General features: G+C 43.8%; 1 protein-coding gene and 1 long non-coding RNA gene across 8 annotated transcripts in view; one reads left to right on the plus strand and one right to left on the minus strand.

Moving 5' to 3' along the window:
• The window catches only part of LOC140848822 (uncharacterized), a 40697-nt gene extending 31449 nt beyond the window's left edge, over nt 1-9248 (minus strand). The window contains exon 1 of the long non-coding RNA XR_012130002.1: nt 9074-9248. This is a non-coding gene — a long non-coding RNA (uncharacterized lncRNA). The remainder of the gene's footprint in view (nt 1-9073) is intronic.
• Nucleotides 9249-9332: 84 nt separating this feature from the next.
• Nucleotides 9333-20802, plus strand: part of FHAD1 (forkhead associated phosphopeptide binding domain 1) — a 126137-nt gene continuing 114667 nt past the window's right edge. For 6 of the 7 annotated variants that reach the window (XM_073233233.1, XM_073233236.1, XM_073233235.1 and 3 more), the window contains exons 1-2: nt 9333-9472; nt 12046-12152. In XM_073233233.1, the coding sequence (XP_073089334.1) occupies nt 12060-12152 (93 nt within the window). In that variant the 5' untranslated portion in view covers nt 9333-9472; nt 12046-12059. The remainder of the gene's footprint in view (nt 9473-12045; nt 12153-20802) is intronic. The other variant, XM_073233238.1, reaches the window with a different exon arrangement.

Genomic DNA, 20802 nt, shown 5'->3' on the forward strand with positions numbered 1-20802 from the left:
CTCTAGTGCCCAGAAGCTCTACTCTCTAAAGCTGCTCAGCCCTGGAGTGATGGTGGGGGTCTCACATGAGCACCACTGGTGCCTGTCGGGAGGAAAGAGCTCTTTCCTGCTTCCCAGCTGCAGTGCCTGCCTCCACTGCCAGAGCCGGTGGGCCAAGCACACAGGGAGGAGCCTCTATACTATGCACTTGTATCTGCTATAGGCAGGGCCACTCTCTGGCTGGCCTGGCACAATGGTGGGGGCAGCCAGTTTCTGCACCAGTGCCAGTGGGGAGGAAGGAGCAACAGGCTATGTATCATGGTGGGGGACCTCGTAGCTGCATTGCCAGCCAGGGGGATGGAGCTTCTGAAGCTCTTGAAAGTTCCCAACCTGCTGGGCTGAGAATGTCGGGACAATCTTTTCAATATGTCCTGTCTCCTGAGCAGCAAGCTCCATGCAATCCTTGTCCCTTTAGCAGTCCTCTTGCTGTTGGGAAGTCTCTCAGAGTGCCTGCCTTTCTTCTGTCCCAGAGCGGCTGGTTGTGGATACCTGTTTTCCACAAGCAGCCAGAATCTCAGTCTCTTCAATATTCTGCCTGTCTTGGCATTCCAACCCCACTAATCTCCAGAGCACCATGTAATGTAGGTTTGTACTCCCAGAGCAGATCTCCAGGGCTGGGTGTTCAGCAGTCCTAGGCCTCCACCCCCTCCCTGCTCTGTTTCTCTTCCTCCTGCTGGGGTGGGGAAAGGGCTTGGGTCCTGCCGGATCAGGGCTTTGGTACTTTACCCTTTTCCATGAGGTCTGCTCTGTTCCCCAGGTGTAGGCAGTCTGCCGCAGCCTTCTTTCCTGTTGCTCTTTCAGGATTAGTTGTATCTGGTATATTTTCTATTATATGTGGTTTGGGGAGGAGGTTTCTGTCTGACCTCTCACATCATCTTTAATCGAGCTTTGAATTTTTTTAAATTTCTGACAAATTGGTTGTCTGTTTTAAAAATCAGATCCAACATGCAAGTCCACAAATTGACTCTTTTAATTGGCAAGGTCACACCATTCTAGCAGTTGCCAGTGGTAAATTCACGTTAGCCCCAAATGGGTCCTTTTACATCAGCACAAATGCCACAGAGAAAATGATACTGGAATATGCATCTTATAGAAGAAAAACCGAGCAGAAGAGTGCAAAATTTAATTATTTTAAAAGGTAAGGCTAAGTTTATTGACCATATCCATTCAATAAATTAATATGTCAAAGAAATGGGACCATAAAATCTAACTGCAATTTGGGATAAAACTTGGTTTTGATGTTTACTTCCTGAATTGGAAAAAAAAAAAGTTAAGGCCTAAAATGTTTCCATTAGCCTGAAAGCAGTAAAAAATTGTCCATCAATCTTCCTTTAAGCCAATAATAGAAAGGTCTCAAGGGGCAAAACAGGAGCCAGAAATAAGATTTATGGGGAAATGGTAGAAGAACACCAAAGGGCTACATTCTATGGATATGTTCAAAACAGCCCATCCCATCGTCCTGCTTGATGTATAGTTGAATTCTCAGATGTACACATTTTTATATATCCTTTCATTGAGTAAAGAGTGAATTAAAAGAATATGATTTTTGTCTCTCTGAATTGCTTCAAGCTAGGATTTCAAGTTGGCACTGACATTTGAGATTGGATAATGCTGACATGATGGGAGGCTGCCCTGTGCTCTGTAGCCTGTTTAGCAGCATCCCCGGCCTCTTCTAACTAGATGCCAGTTGCCATGCCCAGGTGTGACAACCAAATACATCTCCAGACATTGTCAAATGTACCCTGGGGAGCAAAATATCCCTGATTGAGAACCAAAATCTGCTGGGAAAAATGCAGGGTGAAGAAATTATCATCACCTGGGTGGCAATTTCCATGTTTATAAAATGAAGATGTTGATAACTGCACTGGGTCATAAGACTGAGAGAATCAGCTGAGCAAACTATGTGTGAAAATGCTACAAAAAGTAGAGCTTTGAACAGGAGCACTTCTAGAACTCATCCTGCCTGACTTACTTGTCCTGGGAAGGAAAACAGACGAAGGGACATTTGCCTCAAGACCACACCAGCATGATACAAACGTAGATGGTTATAATTAAATACTGCATGGTTTCCACCTGGAAAAACAAAGGACACTGGAGCCAACCTCAACCGACCCCTGAGATGGCCCAGGGTGAGCATCAGACCAAATAATGACTTCAACAGACTGAAAGACGTCTACATAGTTTTAAAGCAAAGATTCCTAAGGATATTTTTTGACTTAATTTCAAGAAAACTGGTCACGGCGGCAGCTGCTGCTTTCTTGGAATATCGACATGTGAAAGGAAAAACCATTTATTCTGCCTTTCCTGAACAAACTGTGTTTTTTGTGATAAAGAGTTGAGGAAGGAAAATCCTTCTTTATGGAAATCCAACTAATAATTACCAAAGGAATAACAATCAGAAAAACCACAACTCTGCAACCCCAAAGGAAATGATGGATCTCGGGGATGCTAAAACTAATAGGTAAAAAGTTGATAAACCCAGTGTCTAGTGATGGATGAATAGATAAGCAAAATGTGGTCTATCCATACAATGGACATCACTGAGCCTTAAAAGGAAGAAAATTCTGACACATGCTACAACATGGATGGACCTTGAGGACATTATGCCAAGTAAAATCAGCCAGTTACAAAAAGACAAATACTGCGTGACTCCACTTGCATGAGGTACTACTTAGGAGAGTCAAATTCACAGAAACAGAAAATAGATGGGTGGTCTCCAGGGGAGGGGGAAATGGGGAGTTGTTGTTTAATGGGTATGGAGTGTCAGTTTCACAAGATGCAAAAACTTTGGAGATTGTTACACAACAATATGAGTATACTTAACATTAGTGAACTGCACACACAAAAATGGTTAAAATGGTAAATTTTCTATTATGTGTATTTTTCCACATTTAAAAATAAAAATGAAAAAGTATTTGAAAAAAAAATTGCCGATGGGGACTTCGTAATGGCCGGCTGGCTCAATCTATTACCACCGTTCCTACGGATCAACCTAGGAATTAAAAATGGGCTGACCGGACATTATGTGCTCACAATGTGGTGCAGGAGGAATCTCACAGCACCACCTATAAAACAGTCTTGACAACAAAAAGATTCTAAAATCACTATGTGTTCAATATTTTTCAGAAGAGGGATTTTTAAATGAGCAAGGAATGAGACTATCAAAAATGGCCGGGCATTTGTCCTCAGTAGTTTGTGGGAGCACAGGGAAAACTATTTAAACCCTGCATTTTTGGCACTTCCATTGACGGGAGGAACAGATATACTTACAGAATCAAATTATGCTGGGGGTAAAACCAAGTGTTTCCAGAAGCCAGAGAGGAAATGGGAGCAGTGCTGTGGGCAGAGAGAATATAGGCTGTATCTAGAGAGCTGTCCCACCTCAGCCCTAGCAGATTGTTGATCTATCTGCAAGAACGGAGCCCAGCTATGGCCAGGTGTTCCCATCTTCCAAAAAAAATGTACAAATCCAGATTTTAATTGCATTAAAACGATCTGTACATGTTGGCCACTGCAGTAGACATCTGAAGTTTTTGTCACCCAATATGGTCTCACCTCTCTTCTGCAATATTATGGTGTTATAATCTCCCCTTTGGGGACCACACCTTTCTCCCAGTCTCAGTCCAGTCTCTCAGAGACTCCATCTCTGGCTGCAGAGATGTGCATGTGACCCAAGCTCAGCCAATCAGAGCATAGCAGTCTCCCAGGCCACAGAAAAAAATGAGAAGCAGTTAAGTTAGGGCTTCGGGGGAGAAAAAGACTCTCACTCCTCCTCATGGGCTTCAAAGCTGGGAAGTTGTAAGGACTGGAACTATGACAACCTTTTTGTGACAATTATACAAAGGATCTGTCTGATGTTGGATTCACATGGTTAAAAACATTGATGAGAGCTAAACAGAAACCAAGGTCTGATGACATCACTTGGGCCTGAACCCAGATGTTCCCTCTAGACCTTTCGTTGATAGTAATCAGTGAATTTGCTTTCATGCCGAAGCCAGTTTGAAATGGTTTCTGTGTCACTCCACAAAAAGAGAATCATCCCTTCAGCAAGTAATTAAACATCTTCTAACACACTGTGAAAGCTAAACAAACGTATCTGAGGACTACCTTGGCCTTCAGTTTGTGATCTCAGCGCAGGGCCTCCCGCTGCCTCTGTACCACCTAAGTAGCTTCTCTTATTACCTGTCTCCCAGCCTCTGTTCCCACTGCTCCTTCTCTTCCATGCTCTACCACCTGAAATCCTACCCACGCTTCACGACTCGGGTCAAATGCTTCCTTTTTCTTAGAGCCTTTCCGGACCAGCCCCCATACTGCCCTCCCTCCCCATCCCCAGGTCCCTCAGATGGCCTACTGCAGGCGCAGCCCTTCTACCAAGCATCCTGATTACCCAGCACCATCCTGCCTCCCTTGCTTTTTGACAGTGATTCATGCTCAGGCCCAGATTAAAAGGGATGATCTTCCAGGCTTAAATTTCAAAAAAACAATCAGTTCTTAGAAGAGGTCAGAAATGGTGAAAGATGAGGATCTGGGTGAGGGATCAGAAAGAAAAGAACGGTTGTTCTGGGGAAAAGAGAGGGTCTCTGTTGAGTGCAGTGAGGAAGGAGGAAAAGCTGGACATACGTAGACCAAATGAAATGATTCAGAGGGAACCGGAGGAGAAATGTGTAGAGAGACACAAGGGTGAGCTGCTTGGAAAGAAAGACAAGATGTGTGCGATGAGAATGACCCCCTACCGAGCCAAAAAACGCTCGAAATAGAAGCACTGCTCAAATGAGAAAAGAATGCAGGCAGCAGCCAGATGCTGCACAACCTCCAGAAAACGAGAGGTGACAAAGGATGAGGTCGTCAAACTAGATAAACTGGGAGCCTTTCAGTTGATTGATGCAGGTTGTCTCAAAAGGTGGGGCTCATGGCTTGCCGCTGAAGAAGACTCAAGGCCACTGAGCCTTCTGGAATTTTCTGTTCAACAAACAGACTCCGGGGAGGGCCGCAAGAGGTGAGGCAGTTGCCAGATGCCCCCAAAGAGCCACTGCAGGTCAAAGGTGACAACAAGCCAGGTGACAGCTTAGGAGTCACTCTGGGTGTCCCCGGTCTCCCTTCTAAACTCCTTCAAGCTCCACCTCATAGGTGGCTCCCAGGCCTCCTTTTCGAGATTCAACAACTGTTTCTTTATGTGATGCAATAACTAAGCCACCACATCCCATCACAGTGACCTTCCTCTGCTGCGGAGAAATCTGGTTAAGGCTCTGGGTCCTCTTTCCAGAAAAATGTACAGGGGCTCAGACACATCAAAGTTTCCTCCCCATTTCAGTGGGTTCACACTCTCCCCGAAGCCCATTTCATGAACAACAGTACCTAAACTCATTCATTTAATCAGAAAATAATTTGTGTGTCACTACACACCATGTACTGGTCACCAGGGGTGGTACATCAGGAAAAAGACAAGGATCCTTGCCTCATGAATGAACTCTCCAGTTGTCCTTCAAACAACCAGAAAGTCTGGAGACATGCTGGGAATTTGGTGCTTCTGGCACAGGGCCAGATTTAGGACCTACAGTCCTAAGGAACCTCTGGTCAAAAATCCCCTACGGAAGGAGAGAGGGGAGGAGGAGGTTTGAAAATGCGTGCTCTGGCTTCACTACTCATACCTGCTGGGGGGTGTAGGTGGTACCAGTGCCTTGGAAAAATGTGTGGCACAATCTTGTAAGCTGGACACCCTGCGACCCACCAGTTCTACTCCTAGGTACATATATGCATGTGCTTACCAAACAACATATACCATGGCCCCCAATCCTCCCTGGGGTTCACACCTCTGTGTGATCCCCTCCCCTTGAGTGTGGGTAGGACCTGCACCTTACTTCTAACTCACAGAAGCTGCAATGGTGATGGGATGTCATTTCTGTGATTACATTACATACGAGTGCAACTTCCATCTTGCCAGGAGATTGTATTGCCCCTCATGGGCTTTGACAAAGCAAGCCACCTCACAGAGAGGTTCACAAGGCCACAAACAGAGGGGGCCTCTGGCTAACAACCAGCAAGGAGGTGAGGCCCTCAGTCAAAAACCCTCAAGGAACCGGATCAGCCAACAACCACATGAACTTGAAAGTGGATCCTTCCCCAGCTGAGCTTCAGATGAGACCCCAGCCCAGGCTGACCCACCCACTGCAGCCTGTGAGAGACCCTGAGCAGAGGACCCAGCTCAGCAGTGCCCAATCCTGCCCCACAGGAACGGTGAGATGATAAGCATGTGTTGTTTTGAGCCACTAAGCTTGTTATAACTTGTTATGCAGGAACAGATAATGAATGCAGGGGAACACACTACAGCAATGGGAGTGCATGAGCCATAGCCATCCCAGGCAGCATGGCTGAGTCTCCCAGGCATAATGCTGATTGAAAGAAACCAGGCAGAAAATGGAATCTGCCTGATTCCATCTACATAAAGTGCAAAAAGAAGCAGAACTCATCCATGATGTTGGAGGTCAGAGGAGTGGGTGGGTGATAACCAGAAGGGAGAAAACAGCAACTTCGGGAAAGGCTGGTGATGTTTACTTCTTGATCTGGGCTCTGATTCGGTGGGTGCACACACTATGTGAAAACATGCATATTATTTTCTATAAAAAGCTTACAAAAAAATGACAGCATTCTGGAGTCAAATCCTGAACCCACCATCTTCTAAGATCTGTAACTGGGAAAATTACTTGATTTTTCTGTTCCCCCTTCTGTAAAATGGGTTAGGCTGAGAATTAAATAAAACTGTGCATGGCATAGTGGGTGATACCTACCAAGTCTTGATAAATGTTAGCTGGTTTTGTTAAGCACATTCATAAAGATTCATTGTTACTAGCCAAAAAATAGTGGGGGTTTGTTTGCCCAGATGCCTGGAAGTAGAATTCATGGGGTGGTCCAGCAGGTACCACCCACAGAGGCCAGCTGGGCTCTCAGGAATCCCCTCTAGGGGCCATCAAGGGAGGGATCAGCCTGTCTCTGACCTCCATACCCAGAAAGGTTCCAGGGCAACTGGCAAGAAGATATAAGACTGTTCAGAAGCCAGGTTTGCTCTGGGTTTTTACTGAGTCTGTGCAAATCAAAGTTTTCCCCAGGGTATTTGTCACGTGGGTTGACATTGGGCTGTCCTCCCATATCATCAGAAAACAAAACTAAACTAAACTAAAATAGAAATTAATCATTGCAAACACTCACAGAGCAAGTCTGTTGTACCAGGGCCAATTTAGTACTTTACACATATTAACCCATTTAATCCTTACAGTCCATGTTGTTATCATCCCAATTTTACAGGTGAGAAAAGTGAGGCAGAGACACAATAAAACAAAAAATCAGGCCCCTCGTGTAGGATCAGCACACTTTGCCGTTTTCAAGCAGAACATACAGACCAACTCCCATGGCAAAACCCAAGGAACCGAGGGGAACTGACTTTGAACCCTAACTCGCAGGAGAAATTAGTACCCCAAACCAGCCACAGAAGAGTCCGTTTAAGAAAAACCTGGGTGTTTCCTCATTTTCTGTGAGGGGCAGGGCATGAGGACAGCTTCAGAAGACCTCAGTTACTAGTTCTTCTCATGGTTTGAATTTATTTTTAGAGAGAGTGAGAGAGAGAGAGAGAGTGTGTGTGTGTGTGTGTGTGAAAACCTGCATTTCCTCCGCGCATAGGGGTCAGGTCATTAACGGGCCTTGGAGCCTCTAGTGGGCCCTCTGCTGTCCCAGCTGTCACCCTGCTCAACATCTTGGCTGCTTCCTGCCCACCCAGCTTTCTCACTCTTCTCCTCCCTTGCTCCTCTTCCACACTTTCTCTGGCTGTCTTTCCCCAGAGGCTGGGCAAGCCTCCCTGCCTCTCCATGTGGGAGGGCTGGGGCCTGGGGCCAGCATTCATTTCTTGTTGGAATGCAAGGGGCAAAAGAGGAAAAACAATAGACGAGTGGAGGGGTGAAGGGTGGCGGACAATGCATGCATGCGCTCTCCCCAGTCAAGGGCAGCCCGGGGAAGGTAGCTCGGGGAGAATGAGATTTCACCGACACCGCGGGCCCCTAGCTAGGAAGCCCAGTGTCTGCGGGGAGAATTTGGTGGCAGACTCCAACTGGCCCCTCTTGGTCTCGGCCCCTCCATGCCTCAGGCACCGCCAGGGAGTGAAGCCTTCTTGTTCCTGTGAAGCTGTCACCCAGGCCCCAGCCTCTGTGGTCATACCTCAAGCTTTATGCCTAGGATCTTTCTGGCTATAGAGTCTTTCTGGTTGAACTGATCCAGGCAGAACTTGACAGGCTGAGAGCGCCTGAGGGACAGACTGTAGGAAAGGTGTGTCTGTGGTTCAACTGTGTAAATCAGGGTTTTTGCCAAGGTTGGAACAAATACACATTCCAGACTTGCTCCATTTAAATCTCTGGAGTCTGTGCCCAGGAATCTGTATTCTAAAAACCTCCCGGCATGTTTGAACATCTCTTTACCATATTTTCCACCCCAAATAGATTTCCATGATTTCTCTCTTTTACATCTTTTAACTGACTAGGGCAGAGTCTGCCATATTTCATTTGAATGGTTTGTTTTTTTCTTGAGGCACCTTGCTAGCCATTAGGGGCTGGTCTGAAAAAGGTGACGTGAGGGTTGGGGGAGATAGCAGGGACTTGAATGTCTTCTCAACACACTCCATTCCCCCCAGTCCTGTGACGGCAAGCGGAGGTCCTCTTAAGGGCAGTTACTAATCCAGCTCAATTCTGGGGGCCACAATCTGACATTTATAAGGGATGTTTGTAGAGAAAAGAAAAAACAAATGAATAAGTACCAATTTTGACAGAGAATGACAGGAACAGTCCCCCAGCGCATGGAAGAAACCCTCATTCTTTCGAAATTGTTCCTTCCGCCTCACCCCTCCTCCATCCCCACCCTACCCTCAGAAGTGGCCCCCTAACTTACTCTATTCCCTTGTCTGCAGTAGAAAGGACTAGACGTTTGGGTGGGGGAGGGGGCGGTAACCTCCACGTTCTCCTGATTCGTCTCCTTTACCCTCTTGCCCTCAACCTACCCAGCCTAGAGCAAGGGGTGACAGGAAGGACTCGAGTCCGCTCCTTCCTCGCCGTAAAGCCTTGGGCTACTTCTGCGACCTCCGAGCCTCCGTCTCCCCATCTGAGCAATGGGACTGAAGACCCAAGGGCAGGGCCCGGAAGCCTCCAGACGCTGGGCAGGTGCAGTTGCACGGGTGCTCGCGTGCCGTCCGTCGCCAGGTCCGCGCAAGCCACGCCCTCGGCGACCGGGCGGCGTTGCCATGGCGACGCGCGTACACAGGCCGGGCGGGCACGCGGGGTGCGGGGCGGCCGGCTGGAGACTCCGCGGAAGCGCGGCCAGGCGGCCTCGCCCCGGAGCGGGCGCTTCCTGAGCCCGCCGGGCTCTCGGAAGACAGGGCGTAAACCTCTTCTCCCGCCAGGTGAGTGGGACGCGGGAGGAGACGGCGGCCGGCGGAGGCCCGGGGCCGGGCTGCGAGGTCACGGGCTTGGCGGGGAGGCGCCCACGCTGCCCCAGCCCGAGCCCGAACTCCTCTTTGATCCAGGCTCAGGTCCCAGGAGCCCCCAACAGCAGCCCTTCGTCCCTAAGTGCAGCCCCCGATACCGCCCCTCGGTTGTCCTGTGGGGTACAGCTGGGATTGGGAGGGGCGCCCCCTGGTTCCCTGATTCACAGACCACACACACCCAGTAGTCCGCGAGCCCCCTTGCCTGACCTCTCCTCTGAGGAACTTCTACAGCTCCGAGGCCACTGAGGACGTGGCAACCCTCAGAAGCAGTATTACTCCTGCCGCGCAGTCCTGACCCGAGGGAACTGGTCCAGGGGATGCACACGTTGAAGCTCTTCTGCCCTTTACAATGGCTGATGCTCCATGACACTAAGAATGAACTTACAGAGTTTAACACATTCACATTACTTTCTACAGTGTTTCCAGGCAGGGGAGTAACTCACAGGACAAGATTGAGGGGAGGAACTATTATCTAACCTAAAAGCTAAGAAGGTAGTATTTAGGTTTTCTGAAGTCATCTAAGATAAATACTGAAGGGAAGAATGGAAGATAGTTACTGTCAAAGATTTCTAGCCAGCCAGCGGCACTGACTTGCTTTAAGGTGTCATTTTGAATCTTTATTCATTCGGCAAGTGTTTACTGAGCACCTACTATGTGTCAGGCACTGGAGATGGGGTCATAAACAAAAAGGTCAGCAACTGCAAAGGGTCTGAGGTTTTACCCTGCTTGCAAGAGAGTAAGTCAGCCTGCCCAGTTTTCAGATGCTCTCAGAAGACAGACTCCTGGACAAGGGACGTTATTACTCACAGGACAGCAGGCACAGCATATCCATAGGCCTCAAGAGTTTACAATATAAAGTAAACTCTCTGGGTTATTTTTATTTCTCTTACCCTCAGGTAGGATCTTTTCCTTTCAGAGGATAGAATCCTGGTTTAAAGGACTTTCTGTTTTTGCATGTCCAAAGGGTCAGTAGTCAGGGTGCTAGCCCTGTCCCACCCCCAGCGACAGCAGAGGTGTAGAGAGCTAAGCAACCAGAGGACTGTGCAGTGGTTACATGCAAAGGCTCAGGGTTCTCTCCCTAACACGTACTGCTGTGTGACCCTACCCTGAACCTCAGTTTCTCCTTCTGTCCATTGGGACAATACTGATACCTACCACACAGGATTGCTCTGAGGATGAAAAAAGGCAATGCGTATAAAAGGATAGCACAGTGCCTGGCACTTAGCAGGGAGACAATAAATGATGATGGAGATGCTGGCGAAAAGTAAAACCAGTCCTGAGACTCTGTATGATCACAACTAGATGGATTTAGGTTTTTTCCACAGCCCAACTTCACATTACAGTGACCTTCCAGTTCACAAGAAAAGAGAGGGACTCTTGGTCTTTGTCATCGCTGTATGACGCACTGTGTAACTGGACACATCTCAAATCAGAATTCAAACACCACATGAATCATCTTCAACATTTTGGAACCCGCCAAAGTCAACTGAAATTTTTATGTTTTCAAAAACATGTATAGCATTTACTGTGAAATGTATCAAAATGTAAAATAGGTGGATGAATGGCTAGATGGATAGATAAGTGATAAGGTAAATATAGCAAAGTGTCAATTGTAGAATCTATGTGGCAGGTATATAGCAGTGTACCATCCACTTCTTTCAACTTTTCTGTGTGTTTGACATTTTCATAATAAATATGCAGAGTCATGATCATATGGCCAAGCTATATAATCTTCATACTTTGCCTTAAGAAATCATCCTTTTTTTTCTAAGTATATGAAAATATGGAGTGATTTAAAAAGAAAATATCATTTAAAGCACATTTTCTCAATGACTGACTCAGCACTTCAAGAAGTTCTGTAGAAGCTTGGAGATCCTTGGATCAGAGTTCAAGAAGTCCAAGATGACAAACAATAATAACAGTAGTCATATTAAATGTGTATTTAGTGTGTAGCAGTCACCATTCTAAGTGCCTCACATGTATTTTTACATTTAGTCCTCACAAAATACAGAGTAGTATTAATGGTTTTACAGGTAAGGAAACTGAGGCATAGAGAGAGAATAAGAAACCTAGCCAAGCTTGCAGGACCAGTAAGTGGTGGGTTGAGAGTACTGAATGTGAATACTTGGTATGTCAGGTAACAAACCGCATACTAAGCTTTATGGGAGGTGGACAGCAATTACCAGAGGAATTCAGATTTGTTGTGGGGTTGTTTGAACTATTGTTCATGCTCTAAGTTATATAAAAAAAAAATGTCTTCTATTTGATTATCAGAACCAAGCTAATCTATGCTAGATATCGCTATGAAGTGAGTCTTGAAAATATGCAGAATTATCATTGTGATCATTGTTAAGTCCATCTATCCACTCCTACCTCTGCTGATTTGTCCTTTGGCTGTTACGGTGTATTTCATTCATTCTAAATATGATGTTGCATGATTAAAGGACTACCTTTTCCTAAAAAGATTTTTTTCTGAAAACCTCATCTAGGAAAAGCAGAGAGTATGAAAGCCTATCTAAAGAGTGCAGATGGCTTTTTTGTCCTCAATAAAAGTACTACTATTGGAAAGCATGAAGACTCAGACCTTGTTTTAGAGGTAAGAACTCTTCCCACCCATTCGTCACCCCTCCCCAACACCCCACCCGCTCCAGGTTTCCTTACTGCTCTATAGCCCGGAATGTCTTTTAAAGCACAACCTCTGGCTAACAGCCACATCTCTCCTCAGTGTGCTGTCAATAACCAGTTGCTGAGTGTGCTGGGCTCCCTGGCATACACAGTGAAAATGAGCACACAGCAAAGAGCAACGTGCCCTCTGTCCTTCGCTGACAATGTCTACGGGTGTCCCACCCATCATCCCTACCCCAGCAGCCTGAGGGGGCAGGCGGTTTGGAAGGTGGGCCTGGAGCTTCTATGGGCCTGATAGCCAGGGCCACCTGAAGTGCCCAGTATGGCCAAAGGGCTTTTTGTCCTTTCAAGAGCTCTTGGTGACTGTTGTGATGTGTATAATATTTTGAGAATGTTATATCAATGGAATCATACAATATGTGACTTCTTGAGATTGTCTTCACTCAGTCTAATGCCTTTGAGATCCATTTAGGTTGTTAGCCTATTCCTTTTATGGCTGAGTTTCTTTTTATTGCTGAGTAATATTTCATGGTATAGATGCACCTCCATTTGTTTAACTGTTCACATATGGAAGGACACTTTGATGGTTTGTGATTTGAGGCTGTTACAAGTAAGTCTACTATAAACATTTACATATAGGTTTTTGTGTGAATGTAAGTTTTTATTTCTCTGGGATAAATGTTCAGGAGTATGATTGCTGGACCACACAGAAGTATATTTTTGGTTTCTAAAGAAAACTGCCAGACTGTTATCCAGGTGACTGTACCATTTTACATTCCCACCAGCAATGGATGGGACATAGTTTGTCTGCATCATATTATTGTCACTGGTTTTAATTTTAGCTGTTCTAGTAAGGGTGTAGTGTAATAGCTCATGGTCTTAATTTTCATTTCCCTAATAGCTAGTGATATTGAATGTCTTTTCATGGGCATATTTGCCTTCTGCATATCCTCTTTGGTGAAATGTCTCTTCATATCTTTTGCTCATATTATAATCAGATAGTGGTTTTTTTTTACTGTTGAGTTTTTTTAGGGTTCTTTATATATTTTAGATATGAGTCTTTTGTCAGATATATAGCTTGCAAATCTTTTCTCCCTGTTCATAGTCTGTCTTTTGGTATATCTCACACAGCAAAGATTTTTAATTTTGATTTATCATTTTTTTCTTTTATGAATCATGCTTTTAATGTCATGTCAAAGAACAAGTTAACAAGTCCTTGAACCTGAGGGTTTTCTTTTATGTTTTCTTCTAAAAGTTTTTTGTTTTATGTTTAAATCTATGAATTCTTTTGAGTTCATTTTCATACAGGACATGAGGTTCAGGTGAAGGTTCATTTTTATTGCATATGGATATCCAGTTGTTCCATGACCATTTGTGGAAAAGACTGTCCTTTCTCTATTGAATTGCAATTTTGTCAAAAACCATTTGGCCATACTTGTGTGGGGACTACTTCTGAGTTTCCTGTTATGTTTCATTGGCCTATGTGTCTATCCCTCTACCAAAAAGACAGTCTTCATTATTGTATCTATATAAGTCTTAAATCATATAGGTCAGTTCTCCCATTTTATTCTTCTTAAATATTTTTAACCTATTCTAGTTCTCTTACCTTTCCACATAAGTTTTAGTATAAGCCTGTTTATATATACAAAATATCTCATTGAAATTTTGATAGAATTGTGTTTAAACCTATATATCAGCTGATATCTTTACTATGTTGTTTTTCAGTCCATGAACATGGTATATTTCTTCATTTATTTAGGTGGTCTTTCATTTCTTTCATGAGTATTCTGTAGTTTTCAGCATACAAGTCCTGTACATGTTTTGTTAGATTTGCACTTAAGTATTTCTCTCTATTTTTTTTGAGTGATTGTAAATGGTATCATATTCTCAATTTCAGTGTCCACATGTTCATTGACAGTACATAGAAATACAACTGATTTTTGTATGCTTATATGGTATCTTGCAACCTTAACTGACTTTTCTAGATTTTTTTGTAGATTTCTTGGGGTTATACATAAACAATCATCTTATTACAATCATAAACAATCATATCATGTCATCTGCATATAAGAACAATTTTATTTCTCCTGTCAGAAAAGAGATATAAATGACTTTGATTTCCTTTCTCTTGCTGTATTGCACTGGTTCCAGTATTCTGCTGAATAAGAGTAATAAGAATAATATAATAAGAACAAAATAAATATCTACTTGTTCCTGATCTTAGGGGGAAAACATTCAGTGTTTTACCACTAAGTCTGATGTTAATTGTAGGTTTTTGTAGATGTCCTTATCCAGTCGAGAAAGTTCCTCCTCCATTCCTAGTTTTCTGAGAGTGTTTATTATAAGATTTAAAAATAACTCAATGGCCCTCCCATTGAGATTCTCATCCATGATGTGGTCTCCCCGCAAGAACACAGAAAATCTGTTCAGTGTACAAAGTGCAAAGCTGTGGAGGATGGGGAGTGGAGAATTACAGTTTTTTCTTTATCATAACTAAGAATAGATTTCAGGTAATTTTATTTCCTGTCTGGCCAGAGTAGAGACAGAGATCTCTGTTTTGAATCTGACTATGATATTAGGAAACTGCAGTCATTTTTAAATTACAGGCTTTGGAGATAAATAGAGCTGGGTTTGGATTTCATTAGGCCACTTTCGCTCCGAGCTCCTTTTCCCTGTCTGTAAACCTCTAAGCTCACAGCGTTATTGGGAGGATTAAGGGAGAAATGCACATAAAGAGCCTGGCATGTGGTGCTAAGTAAATGACACCATGATCATCATTATGGTCTCATAAATTGGAGACTGGGAAGATGCCTCAGAGGTACACAGGGTTGCGATGAGGATCCACCGATACTAACAACCTGTTTGGAAAATGGAACTAATGAGGGAAATCAATATGTAGACAGAAATTGAGTTGCTTTTATTGTATAAAAATAATTGGCGGCTTACTGCTCCTTGTACTTAGTTTAAGAAGTAAGTTACCAGTGCCAGCAACAGTCACACTGATTTATGAAGGAATCAGGTGCATTTCCAGAAGTTGGCTCCCTACAGAACATGACACATGGATTGCCAAATGTTTTGTGAATAAACTTCTGATGGGAGCTTCTATCTCCATGTGAAAAATCTTCTTCCCAAAGTTTAAGTGGCTTTGGGGGAGAGGATTTGCTTTAAAAAGGGATGGGGGGACACAAGCCCATTTTGAAGAATTGAACCTGCAGATGTGTCAACATTTTCCAGTTTTATAAAACAAGATGAGGTGAAAATTTCCCCTCTGCTGACTTCATTGGGCCCTTCTGATTAGAAGAATTACCCTTGACCAGCAATGGGCCACTCTAAGGAGTCAACAGTAAACAGTCAATTTATAGTTTAAAGTTCAGAAATACATATGAATAAAAAGTTATCTTTGAAATTACCTGAAGATTACAGCTAGCAGATAGAAAAAATTTTTTGTTTTGCTTACCTGGGTAAATCCTAAAGAATATGCCGTCATTCTTCTTAAGATTTATACTCATTTGCATAGCTGACATATTGTTTTGATGGTTGATATCACAATCTTTTGACATCATTTACTTTTTCTGATAATGGAAGGTAGTTACATGCTTGTCGTTTTTAAAAGTTAGGAGGGAGCAAAATATAAGAAAACAAAAGTCACTTGTCATCATTTGGCTCAGGGAAAATCAATATTAATATTTGCAGGGTTTTGCTTTCCAGACTTCTTTTTTTCCATATCCTGTAAGGAGTTTGGCCTCCTAATGGCAATAGGAAGCCTCTTTTAGCCAGCCTACGTTTCAGGGTTGTTATCACTCACTCGTTCCATAAATATTTACCTGGAACCTCAGCGCTGAAGCAAGCCTAGGGATACAAGGCAGAACCAGGCGTGGTACCTGCAATCAGGAAGTTGCTAGGAGGGAGAGACGTAAGTCAGAGACAATGTATAGTCCATTCCAATGATGGGGCTCTAAAGGAAAGGAATATGGAGGACATGGGGGGCTTAGCGAGATGGGAGGAGGTAATGGCATGTGCAAAGGCCCTGGGATGGAAGAGTATATTCTGAGTCCAGGGGACCAAGGGAAAACCAGTGTGTCCGGAAGAAGAATGGGAAGGAAGAGGGCATAAGAGATGAGCAGGCCCCCTTTGTGCCACCGTAAGGATTTTGATCTTCTGATGAGGAACGGGAGGAAGGCCCTGAAAGACCGTAAGCAAGGGAGAGACCTGCATTTCGAAATGACCATCCTGGCTGCCGTGTTCAGACAAGCTATCAGGAGCTCTGTTCAGAATATCCCCTCTCCTGTTTTACAGGGATCGAAACCCTGGGCCCTGGCTTCTGTCAGGGCTAAACCTTGTGAATTATAATTTGCATAATTTGATGTGGCTTGTGAGCTGTAATTTTTAGAGTTGGATATGGCCATTATTTAAACTCTGCTGAGAAAGGGGTTCAGTTTTTCCAGAATGAAGATACGCTGCAAGCCAATGGTTGTTGAATTTTTCATTTGTATAAGAGTGTTTGTTAAACACGAACCCTTAGACATTCTGACCCAGTGGGTTTGGGGTAGGACCCAGGAATCTGCACATTTGTGTGCTCCCCAGGTTCCGGTGGGTGGAGTGGGGTCCCTGGAGCGCACTTTGAGAACCTCAGCGGAGTACTCCTTCCACCTCCTCCTTGCTCGTGGTGTTTCTCTGCTTCTGACATTGTGGGAGCTCCTGTTTGGGGTGTGTAGTATTTCAATAAACTTTGTTGTGAGGAAAAGCAAAGGTTAAACAGTGGAGAGCTGACTGGCCCTATTCCCTCCCCAAGAACGTACCCAGCTTACACTAAGGACAGAAATGGCAGGGGGTGGAGTGCTCATGCCCGCACCTCTGCCCTCGGTGGCCAGGGTCCTGCCAGCTGGCTCCTTTCCCACTGGTGGAACAATCTCTCTCGAATGTGCCAATCGCTCCTCTTGTGGGATCCGAGGTTCGTGGAGCAAGTCTGATCTAATGAACACGCTGGAACCCGTACAGCCAGGTGACTCTTGTCTCTCTGCCTGGCACCTGGCAGTCTGGGCTGTGCCTTGGAAAAGAACCACAAGAACCTACATCATAATCTTTTTATAATTAGTAAACAAGGCTGCTGTGATTTCCTGTTATTGGCATCATCTCGTGGATGCGTGGGATCATCTGCTGTGCCGAAGGGCATGTGCATCTGTAACTGACAGCGTTGCCCGAATTGCCCAGCAGAGATTTACAGATGTAGGTTTACGGAGGACCCCACTCCTGCCCCGGCGTGGTATGGGGCCCCAACATTAGATCTTTGCTAATCTAAGAGGTGAAATATGATACCTGTGTCATTTTAACTTGAGTTTGCTCTTACTTTGAGTGAACCCCTGTGTCTAGGGCCATATGTTGACAGGTGGACCTGGCTCAGTCCCTGTGGGGGAAATCCCTGAAAGGACAGGCCTTAGGGGGCCTGCCAGCCCCTCAATCTGCCCTTGCTCACTGGCCTTCTTGCCTGGGCCTCACTCTCCAGTTTGAGAACTGACAGCTGGAACTTGGGGCTGATTTCATTAGTCAATTCCCACTGCAGCGATTTATGGGCCTATTTTTCCCTCTGGCCTATGGAGGGCTTTTGAGGAGAAATAATTCAGGGGAAAGGGCTAAATCATAATCTCATTGTTCTCTTTTTTTTTTTTATTGTGGTAAAATACTCATAAAATGTACCACCTTACCCATCTTTAAGTGTGCAGTTCAATGGCATTAAATACAGTCACACCGTTGTGCCACCATCACCACCATCCACCTCCAGAACCTTTTCATCTCGCAAAACTGAAACTCAGCACCCACAAAATGCTACCTCCCCTTTCTCACCTCCCCACAGCCCCTGGCACCTCTGCCTTCTGTCTCCGTGAATCTGACTGCTCTGGGGATCTTGTCTAAGTGGAATCTTACAGTATGTGTCCTTTGGTGATACTTGTTTCACTTAGCATAATGTCTTCAGTATTCATCCATGTTGTAGCATGTGTCAGAATTTCCTTCCTTTTTAAGGCTGAATGATACTCCATTGCATGTATTCACATTTGCTTATCCACCCATCAATGGACTCTTGGGCAGTTTCCACTTTTGGCTACTGCAAATAGTATTATAAACACAGGTGTGAAAATATTTCTTCCAACCCCTACCTTCAGTTCTTTTGAATATATGCCCTCAAGTGGAGTTGCTGGATCATATGATAATTTTATTTTTAATTTTTTGAGGAACGGTCCATCTCCTTCTGTAGCAGCTACACCGATTTACATTCCCACCAACCGTATACAAGAGTTGTACTTTCTCCACATCCTCACCAACACTTGTTATTTCCTGGTTTGTTGTTTTTTGTGGGGTTTCTTGGATAGTAGCCATCCTAATGGATAGGGGGTGGTCGATCATTATCTTTTGAATAGCACAAATGATACAAACAGCTACAGCATACTTTTTATAGACTACTTACTGTGCCTCATATGGTTTTACATGTTTTATGTATGGTCTTTACATATATTTTACAGACTTATATCCTCGAAACAAATTATCTAGGAACTTCTATTATCATTATATCCTCATTTAGAGATGTGGAAATGAGACTCAGAAAGGTTAAGTAACATGCCCAGAGTCACACAGCTAGTCATGGAAGGTGGGGCCGAGCTTCTGACTCAAAACCGATAGAAAAAGAAGCATCGTGCGTGCTTTGGGAACACCTAAAATCTAAATATCTGAAATTCCTCGTGAGTTAGCGTGACAATAAGGTAGTTGACTAAACTAAGGAAATCCATAGAACGTAATCCTAAATGCGGGTCGTCAGTGAAACATAACTCCAGTTTCTTTGTGATCTTTATTCACGCAATTAACTGGGTGGCACCACTAGAGGGAGATGTGGGTAAAGAGGGAGTGTGTACCCCGTGCTTTCTGGGAAGAAGAGCTTTGGCGTCTGTCACTAGAGGCCCCACAGGAATCCCGGGTCAGGCAGCGCCTCACAGTAGACCAAACTCTTGCCTAATTGCTCTGGCTGGAACTTTTAGCATTATGTTGAAGAGGCTGGTAAAAGCAAGCAAGCATCCTTATCATGTTCCTGATCTTAGAGAAAAAGCATTCGGCCCTTCACCATTGACTATGATCTTAGCTGTGGGCTTTCACATATTGCCTTTATTGTTTTGAGGTAATTTCCTTCTATTCCTAATTTGTTGAGTGTTTTTAACATGAAAGAGTGTTAAATTTTGTCCAATGCCTTTTCTGCATTAACTGAGATGATCATGTTTTTTGGTTGCCTTCTTTCTGTTAATATGATATATTACATGGATTGATATTCATATGTTGAACCACCAACCCTATATTTCAGGAATAAAGCCCATCAGCCATAGTGTATAATCATTTTACTATGCTGTTGAATTCAGTTTGCTAGCATTTTGTTGAGGGTTTTTGTATGAATGTTTAGAAGAGATACTGGTCTGTAGTTTTCTTTTCTTGTAGTTTCTTTGCCTGGTTTGGGTATCAAAGTAATGCTATCCTCTCACGTCACTTTTTGAGTCCCAGTTTCCTCTGTAAGATGGGGTAATAATAGAAACTCTTGTCTAGGGCTGTGAGAAATATGAGAAAATGCACACAAAATGTTTCAGCAGGGCCCAGCTCACAGGAATCCTTATAACATGTTAATTGCTAATAATAATAATAAAACATTTTATCTCATAGTGGGACAGCTCAGGAGGATGGAGCTTATACATTCAGCCTGTATCAGCAGCAGGACTTTTGTCCAGTAGTCACTGTCCAATAGTAACTTTTAGCAATTTTCCAAGGGAAACATATGGTATTACAGGGCAAAGCTAGGAAGCTCTCTCTTGACCTAACATGTGGCAAAGGCTTGTCCCATTTGTGGGGTCATTAAAAACTTCCTGCTTGCTTTGATTTCTTAATAGTTTGACAGCTTTTGAGGAACTGAAAGTAAGGAGGCCTGGGAAAAGAAAAGCAAAAGGAACCACATGAAATTTCTCTCTTTGATGGGTTATCAAGGGTTCATAGAGCACAAAGATTAATGGAAATGGTGATGAAGATGACATGGTGGTATTTTCTGAAGAACTGATGTTTTTTAATGTTTTTAAAAATACTCTATTTTTAGAATACTTTTAGGTTTACAGGAAACTAAGAAGATAGTACAGAGAATTCCCATATGTCCCTCCTTCCCCAACACACACAGAATTTCTCCTATTATTAATATATTGCATTAGTGTGGTTCATTTGTTATGACTGATGAAACAATATTGACATATTATTATTAACTAAAGTCCATTGTTTGCATTAGGGCTCACTCTGTTTTTTTGTACATTGTGTGGAATGACCCACATATAAAATGACAAGTATCCACTACTATCATACAGAATAGTTTCACTGCCCTAAAGTCCACCTATTCATCTCATCCCATCTCTCCCAGAGCCCCTGGCAACCACTGGTCTTTTTGCCATCTTTACAGAAGTTTCTTTTTTCTGGAATTTCATGTAGTTGAAATCATACAGAACATAGCCTTTCAGACTAGCTTCTTTCACTAAGCATATGCATTTTAGGTTCCTCCATGTCCTCTTCTAGCTTGATAACTCATTTCTTTTGTTGTCAATGACTAATATTTC

The sequence above is a fragment of the Manis javanica genome, chromosome 4 (genome assembly GCF_040802235.1).
Source record: "Manis javanica isolate MJ-LG chromosome 4, MJ_LKY, whole genome shotgun sequence".
Taxonomy (NCBI): Eukaryota; Metazoa; Chordata; class Mammalia; order Pholidota; family Manidae; genus Manis; species Manis javanica.